Source organism: Echinops telfairi, unplaced genomic scaffold (genome assembly GCF_000313985.2).
Source record: "Echinops telfairi isolate 266 unplaced genomic scaffold, ASM31398v2 ScPeMD7_24;HRSCAF=84, whole genome shotgun sequence".
NCBI classification, from domain to species: domain Eukaryota; kingdom Metazoa; phylum Chordata; class Mammalia; order Afrosoricida; family Tenrecidae; genus Echinops; species Echinops telfairi.
In genome coordinates this window covers 2,923,974-2,933,074 of record NW_022103921.1, presented here as the reverse complement: position 1 = coordinate 2,933,074, position 9,101 = coordinate 2,923,974, and the positions used below count along the sequence as shown (strand labels likewise).

The 9,101-nt window shown below is 39.0% G+C and overlaps 1 protein-coding gene across 1 annotated transcript in view; it reads left to right on the top strand.

Moving 5' to 3' along the window:
- DNAJC3 (DnaJ heat shock protein family (Hsp40) member C3) overlaps positions 1-9,101 on the top strand; it is a 67,723-nt gene that overhangs the window by 33,546 nt on the left and 25,076 nt on the right. Inside the window, exons 3-4 of the mRNA XM_004714050.3 lie at positions 5,516-5,640; positions 8,478-8,552. Of these exons, the coding sequence (XP_004714107.1) occupies positions 5,516-5,640; positions 8,478-8,552 (200 nt within the window). The remainder of the gene's footprint in view (positions 1-5,515; positions 5,641-8,477; positions 8,553-9,101) is intronic.

Below are 9,101 nucleotides of genomic sequence, written 5' to 3'. Positions count from 1 at the left end.
GATGTACAAATGCGCTTTACACAATTGATGTGTGTATGGATTGAGATAAAAGTTGTATGAGCCCCTGATAAAACGTTTTAAATAAATAAAGAAGAAACCCGATCTGTTCTGCTACAGATAGCTGCTGTTGAGATTAGTGAATTTCCTTCTGATCTCATTGTCGTGTACAGTAAGCCTTGGCTATCAAATTGTTCTTAATGCCATTTATGATGACCAGACCCATATATCTGTAATAGTTAGACATTCTAAGTCAGATACAAATGGAACCTAAAAACATTCTCTATCAAGCATGCTTTAAGTACAGCCACCCTGTTTATGCTTTCTCTTCAAGCTGATTACAATATTTTGTAATTAAGGAAATATTTATAAATCAGGAAATATTCTAGAAACAGATTGCTTATATCTTTCTTTGCCTTCCAAGGGAAATTAACCAGGAAAGAACTTCCAGCAGGGCTTAACTAGACTCTGTTTTTTAAAAGTTTTGTTGTGCTTTATATGTAAATTTACACAACCAATTTTACAGTCAGTACCATATGCACAAATGTGTCGTTGTGTGCTCTCCCAAGCAAGCGCCCTTCCCATTTCCTCCCTGGGCTCCCTGTTGTTTTCTCCTCGTTGTCCCTGCCCCTTTCTGCTTTTCATCTTTGTTTTTGAAAAGTGTACTTTTGGTTTTGTAGAGTTGATTGTTTTAAAAAGCACGTTTTCCCATGGGTATTATTTTATATTCCGATATATTATTTAGGAGCCCTGGTGGGGTAGTACATTGTGCTGCAAACTGCAAGGTTTGTAGCTTAAAACCGCCAGCCGATCCATGGGAGACAGTGAGACTTCTGCTCCCTTAAAGAGTTGCAGTCGAGAAGCCCACAGGGGCAGTTCTACTCTGCCCTGTAGGGTCAGCTATGAACTGGAATTGAATTGATGGCAGTGAGCTTTTTTAAAAATTTAAATATTGGATAGAAGTGGCCCCCAAGCAGATCATGAGTTTAAAATGAGAAGATTGCCTTGGGCGATAGTTTCAGGGCTCCTTCATTGTATTTGAGACTAATCAGCTCTGTGTTGCGATGTCTCTTTTTGTCTTTTGGCACTTTCTATCTCGATTGTTTTTGTGCTGGTGAGTTTGAGGTTTCTTTGTTTCTCTTGATGCTAGTCCTTTGTTGGATATGTGGTTTGCCAACAAGCTACAGACTGTAAATTAAGTTTAATTTATTAATATAATTTTATTTTATGGACTGCACATTTAATGTTATGTAAAGAACTCACCAAGCCCTAGGTTCTGAAGATTTGAAACTATAGTCTTCTAAAAGTTTTAGTTTTACATCAGTTCTCTGCTCCAGTTTAAGTTAGCTGAAGTATGATGTGTGTGAGGTGAGCTTTAGGTTGAGGTTTATCTTTTTCTTTTTTTTAGCTTATGAATGTTCTGTTGGCTCAGGATCATTTTTGGAAAGGGCTATTCTTCCTCAGTTGAAGTGATTTTGCCCCTTTGTCAAAATCAGTTGTCTGTGTCATTTTCTAAATCATTTTTATTGATCGATGTGTCTGCCTTTGCCAGTATCCAACTTAAAAGCAAACTCATTTCTGTCAAGTTGATTCAGACTCAGGCTCAGTCGAGTCTGCCCATAGGAACTGCCGCATCGGGTTTCAAAGGCTGTAATTACTGTGGCAGCAAACTGCCACTTCTTTCTTCTGTGAAGCCACTGGTGGATTTGAACTGCTGACGTTAGGTTTACAGCAGAGTATGAAACCACTGTTCCACCAGGGCTCCCCTGCCAATACACAGTTTGAATTACTGTAACTATAAAACAAGCTTTAAATTAAGTAGAGTGATTTCTCCCATTATTTTCAAAAAACTTATTTTATTAAGCCTATATACAAATCCGGAGAGAATTGACATCTTTATTTTGTTGATTCTTCTGATACATGAATACAGTCTGTCTTTCCATTTATTTAGATATTAGATTTTTAAATCATTTTTATAAGTAATTTTCAGTATACAAATATATGGATGCATTGTTATACCTACCTATACCGTTTGTTTTATACAGAATTTACATGGCACTGTGTTTTTTCATTGCTATTTCCAGGTGTTCATTGGTAGTGCATTAAAATATGATTGATTTTTGTATGTTGATTTTATATTCCATGATTTGGCTGCATTCACTTACTAGTTTTAGAATTACTCCCCTCATAGATTCCCTGGATTTTCTACAGAAACCACTGTCATTTACAAAAGCGTTAGTTTTTTTTTTCCCCCTAATGTGTTTCTTCTATGTTTTTTTACCACGTACTTTGCTGATGAGCAGTGGTACGAGTGGGCATCTTTGCTTTGCTTCCAACTTTAGGGGGAAATACTAGTCTTTTTTACCATTAAATATGATGTTTGGCTCTAAGTATTTAGTTAGCCGTTCTCAGCCTGTGGGTCACGACCCCTTTGACACCTTTGGGGGTTGAACGACCCTTTCACCAGGATTGCCCAATTCATAAAGGTAGCAAAATTACAGTTATGAAGTAGCAACGAAAATACTTTTATGGTTGGGGGTCACCACAATATGAGGAACTGTATTAAAGGGTTGTGGCATTAGGAAGGTTGAGAACCACTGATTTGGTAGATTTATTTTTGTCACAAGCTTAGGAAATCTTGTCGTTTTCCTAGTTTTCTGAGAATTTTTAGGATGAATGGTAGTTGAAGTTTGCCCAGCTTTTCTGTCACTTGATAGGCTCTTGTGATGTTTTTCTCTAGTTGGTTAATATTGTGATTGTATTAAAATTGAAAACTTTTGTAACTATCAAGAAAACAAAAAGACAATTTATATAATGGGAAAAGATTCACATACTTGATAAGGCTTCAATGTCAAAATATATAAAGAACTCATATTTCAACCATGAAAAACAACACAATTAAAAGACATTTCTCTAATAACAGACCAGAATTAGGAGTGGACTTGGAAAAGTTCATTGAAAAATGGAGTAAACAAGCCATGTACATATCAGCAGTGTGGCAAAGCAGGTCTTGAAGGACGCAAGCTCTAGCAACATGATCCACGGGTTGGCTGTCCCACAGATAGTGTAGCTCACAAATTGAGGCAGAGAACTAGCTAAAGCAGCTGCATGCTGGTCGGAATACTAGAGAGCAAGAGAGATTGGGGCGGGCTTTGCGAAGCCAATTATCTCTTTGTCCTCCAATCAAATTGCAACCTGGTGAATCCCACATGTTCCTATTGACCAGGTTGGCACAATAAACCTACATAACACTCTCACACACACACACGAAGAAAAATGGAGTTAAAAGATAAAAATGAAAAAAAAAAAAGATTTCTCAACATAAGCTCCACCAAATTCTAAATACTTTTGTGAGTGATGTTACCAGTCATCTAAAACAAGAGCCAAACTCACTCGCATTGAGTTGATTCTCACTCAGAGGACCCCATGTAGGATTTCCAATATTGTAAATCTTTGTGAGAGCAGACATCATCTTTTTCCCAAGGAGTGGCTGGTGGGTTTTATCGCAGCTCAACACCAAACCCACAGCCATTTAGTCTATCAAGAAAATAAAAAGACAAACTTGAGGGTCCTGGAAATTTAACCATAGCGCTACAGTCTTTTTTACACTATTAGCTGAAGAAATATGATGGGTTTTTGGTGTTGTCCCTGAGAATGTATTGATAATTCCAGGTCAGGCGCTTTATCTCCATGCGTTCTTCTCAGTTTTTCCCCAAGTTGTAAGTGCTTGTATTTAATTTTTTATCCATTTTGAGTTAATTTTTGATATGTTTTGAGTTGGGGGTGGTGGTCTGCCTTTATTGTTCTGTATGTAAAAATCTAGTTGTCTCACCACCAGTTCTTGAAGGTAGACTGCTCTTTCTCCATTGAATGGTGTTGACACTGTTGAAAATCAATTGGCCATCAATATGAGTTGATTTCTCAACTCTTAATTTTATTCTTTTGTCTGTCTGTTTATCTTTATAAATGTAAATTAACTTATTTTTAATAATCTCTCTGTTCTAGGGGTTGGTCTTGTTGATTAAGTGTTTCCTGCCATGAAGGATTGGTTTCTTTTGGGTTAACTTTGATTTTTCTCCTGTTGGCTTGGAGGTGTGTCTGGAGATGAGCAAACCTTCCTTTTTTCCTTTTTAAAAAGTTGGGTTGGTAACAATTTCCAAGGTAAAAGTTCTGAGTATAAGAATAGTATAAAGAACACCAGGACACTTTCCACCCAGATTCACGGATTAGCATTCGGCTGCATGTGCTTTATGGCTTTGGAGCCATGGTTGCTCCCCGGGAGAAATCTGCTCCTGTAAAAATTACAGCCTGAAACATCCCATGGGGCAGTTCTACTCTGTCCTATGAGTCAGCGTGTGTCTGAACTGACTCAGTGGCAAACAGCACCAGAATAACATTGAAGAAAATTCGTGGAAGAATTTCATTATCTTTGAATTCCATCTCCCCCCCCCCCCAAACTTTTTGAAGCTCCATTGCATTTACATGCAATATGAATATTTTCCGAACGGTTTGAGTTCTATATTTAATGGACCTTACTCCGGTAATATTTCTGTGTTAGATCTTCTGGAAGTCTCCTCTTTCCTACTTTCCTCTGTGTGCAATCTCCCAGTGTATCTTGTTTGTCCTTTGCAGACGGTAACTCTGTAGTCTGGTGTAGAAATGAGGGAGGAGAGAAGAGATAAAGAAGTCTAAATTTTTATTCAGACTTTTGCTGGTTCTAGTATTTTTCAGCCCCATTCTACAACCTGGAGTCTGGGTCTCCCATTTCAGAGCCTTTCTGAGTCTCGGCAGCACTAGGTTGCTTCTGATGGAATTCATTCCATTTCAACTGCGTAGATGCTGAGCAGTGGAGTTACCTACAAAACCTCACTTAGCCACTTGCTTTCATTTTAAATGTTAACATCTTGAGTCTCTCTAGTATTCCTCTCTTCTGTTTTTCTTCATTGTCGTTGTGGTTTGTACTCTTGTTTTTCATACCAGTTCCCTCGGAGTTTATGAGGGAACAATATGCATGTGTGAAGTGTAGGCTGAGGTTGAAGTGTATGCTTTTCGAAATCCTGTAAATACGTACGTAGTTTGTCTTCTCAGTTAGAATTCCACTTTAATTTCAACAGAGACAAAGACAGTGGGGCGCCTTGCATAGTAGGAAAATCATGAGTTGAATGTAGTTAATATTTTAGATCAGAGGCTGGTCAACTTTTTCTGTTAAAGGGTTAGGTAGCCTATATTTTAGGCTTTATAGCCATATAGTCTGTTGTATACTTTCCTATGTTTTCTTTAAACGATTCTGAGCTTGAAGTCTGCAGCTTATTGACCCCTCCCGGGTTTATTTACCTAAGTAAGATCTCGATGGGCAACTTGATCCTTTTTATATAAAAAAGGTTTTATTGTTGTAATATTTAATAAACGGACCCTCTTTACTTTTTGACAAAGAAACTCTTAATTTCTTTCTTAATAGAATTTCAAACTATTAAAAAAATAAATTACTAGGGGTTATATCTGCTCTTTTACTTTTCAGATGGTGACCCTGATAACTATATTGCTTACTACCGGAGAGCTACTGTCTTTTTAGCGATGGGTAAATCAAAAGCAGCACTTCCTGATTTAACTAAAGTGATTGAATTGAAGATGGATTTCACTGCAGTAAGTGTACCAGGCTTCCTTTATTTATTTAAAAACCCCTTTCTTGTGATTTTGGTGAACGTTTACAGAGCACATTGGTTTTCTGTTCAGCTTTACATATATATTTTGTTGGGTCATGCAGCCCCCTCCCGACTTCCTCCCTGCATTTGCATTTTCACAGGTCCTCCGTTTGTCCTGTCCCTTTCTGTACTGTATGCTTTACCCGTGGGCTGATGTTGCTCTTGTGGTCTTGTTTGGCTGATTGTTCTAAGGAGTGTGTAGTTCCCCGATGCTGTTGATTGCGTAGGAAGCCTGTCTCTTGCTTGGCTAAAAGTTGAGCCACAGGGCGAGTTCTTGTCTGGGTCTGAAGGATGTCTCAGGGCTCCTGTAGTCTTGGGAGTTCGACCAGTCCCTACAGACCAGTAAGTCTGATGTTTTCTATGATTGTGTGTTTGGTTCCAGATATATCTCCTCTCTATTCACAACTTCCTATTGTGACGCCGTCAGAGCAGGGGTAGCTGAGCACCGCCTAGTTCTTTTGTCCTCAAGGCAGGCCATTGCAGCTGGGACTTTTGTGGTCCTTTGACCTTGTTTCCAGGAGTCTGTGGTTGTCTTCAGTCTTTGCTTCCAGCAGCAGAGACTAATAGTTGCGCATTAGATAGCCACTCAGAAGCTTTTAAGACATGTCAAGCTTCCTTTAAAGGTGAGCTGAAGGGAGTTTCTCATTGTTGGTTAGCCATCGAGTTGATTCCAATTCATGGGGAACCTGTGTGTGCAGTGAGCTGCTCCGCACAGCTTCCAAGACTGCAACGTGTCAGAAGCACCCTTGTATTCCAAGGGGCCCGGGTGGGCTTGAACCGCTGATTATTTGGCTAGTAGCTGAGCACGTAGCTATTTGTCACCTAGGGACAAGAGGACTTGGGGGAAGTAATTTGTTTCTTTAAGGCAGTGGTTCTCAACCTTCCTGATGCTGCAATGCTTTAATACAGTTCATGTTGTGGTGACTCCCCCAACCATAAAATCATTTTCATTGCTACTTCATAACTGTAATGTTGCTACTGTTATGAATCAGGCGACCCCTGTGAAAGGGTCTTTCAACCCCGGAAGGGTTCACGACCCACAGGTTGAGAACCGCTGCTTTAAGGTAAGGGTTGGCATGTATAGTATAGCTAGGATGTAGAAAGTATCTCTGATATACAGGACTTTAAGTCCCCTGAATCAAATGTCTGTGGTAAAGAGGATCAGTGTGTGCAGCAGGTGTTTGTTAGATCCCTGGCAGTGATGGTAGCTTTAAGATGGAAAAAAGAAACCTGTGTGGAAAATAAGAGTGCAGGGCACGTGGTAAAAGAAGCTGCCAGATGACCAGTGAAGTGGTGGCTTGTTAAGAGGGGACATTGCTGGGGTAAGAGGGCTCTGAACTAGCACACAGATTCAGGGGTAGAGAAAGCTGCAGTCTAATGGGACGTTCTGATGATGGATAGGTGCTGTAAGCGCTGTGATAGAGGTATGCAAAGGGAGCTTATGGGGAGTGTACAAAGGAAGAGTGTACAGAGGATCAATCATTAGAACCCATTGACTAATTAAGGAGACTTGGTGGCTCTATTGGTTCAGCATCGGGCGGCTAACTGCACAATTGCTGGTTCAAACCCACCAGCTGCCCCGTAGGCAAAAGATGAGGCTAACTGTTCCTGTAAAGATTTTTATTCTAGGAAACCCTATGTAAGGCTGCTATGAGTTATTATCTACTGTATATACTCGAGCATAAGCCGACCCGAATCTCAGCTGAAGCACCTAATTTTACCACAAAAACTGCATTAAAAGGTGCTGAACGTATTATACGGTCACAGTGGTCAAAACAGTGTGGTACTGGTATAATGACAGATATCTAGACCAATGGAAAAGAGCTGAAGATCCAGAATTAAAAACATCAGTATACAGGCAACTGGTTTTTGATAAGGGCCCAAAAAATATTGTATTGGAAGCGGATGCCCTCTTCAATAAGTGGTGCTGGAAAAAATGGATATCTACCTGCAGAAAAATGAAGCAAGACCCTTATTTCACTCCATGGTGGATCAGAGAATTGGGACCCACCTGAGAACCTGGGCACAGGGAACACATAGACTATCAGAAATAGGGAAGGACACAAACACAGAGGAGGCACACATTGACAAGTGGGGTACACTGAAGATAAATCACTGTGTACATCGAAGGACTTCACCAAGAGAGTAATAAGAGAGCCCCCCAACTGGGAAAACATCTTTAGCAATGACACAACAGACAAAGGTCTTAGTACTAAAATCGACAATATTTTGCAAGTTTACATTAAGAAAAAAACTAACTGCCATGAGTTGGGATCAGCTGGACAGCAATGCTGTGTGTGCGCGCTTGACAATCCATGTAAACAGAATTATATAAATATTGTCTTTCGTATATGTCTTCTTTCACTTAGCATATTTTGAGATTCACCTATGTTGCAGCGTATACTTTTTTATATATAGTTGAATACTATTTCTTTGTGTGGACATACCACATTTTGTTAATTGATTCTTCAGATGATGAACATTTAACTTCTGATCACTTTTTTGGGATATTATTGTAAACTTGTATATAAAGTTTTTATATGGACAATAGGTTTTCTATTCTCATAGCAAAAAGCATTGTAGAGAAAGTGTACTTTGACAAGCATTACACACATTTACTGGTTCCAGGAATCTTCAGAGTGACAAGTCAAATGGGCTTTGGTAAAACAAATATTTTATCAATAATTGTAATAACTTATTTAGGCATGTTCTTTGTATTTAAGGAAGATTTAGAAATGCTCAGTACTCAAGATTACTACCCACCCCTACCTTTTGTAGGCAAGATTACAGAGAGGCCATTTATTACTCAAACAAGGAAAACTTGATGAAGCAGAAGATGATTTTAAAAAAGTGGTAAGTGGACTTTGACTCTTTGACTATGTCTTTTTGCATTAATATATACTGTGCCTATTTCATTGTATGAAGACAGCTTAATAATTTTATCGCTAAAAGGAAAATTACCATTTTGATTTATTTTTATAAGAATCACAGCTTCTGAATTAGTATTCACGAATCACATCAGATAAAAGATAAAGTGTACTGAGTACGGTATATAGTCCTAAGTCAGATGAATCCACTCACTTGTTCTTGCTCTGTCTGTGAGAATCTGGAGATGTAAGTTGAGCTTTTTTCTAACTTCCCACCCCCACCCCCACCACCAAGGGGAACTCGAAAACCTGGTTGGAAAGGCACAGTGAAACAGATTCTTAAAAGGGAGTTTGACGATTAACCATATAGCAGCTTTTCAAAATGTAAATGTTTTGACCTTGTTGGAGGGAATGTTATAGATTGCCAGCCATTATTTCTGTGCCCTCATTTGATTGGTTTTAACACCTGCCAATCTTTCTATGCCCTCATTTGATTGGTTTTAACACCTGCCAATCTTTCTATGCCCTCATTTGA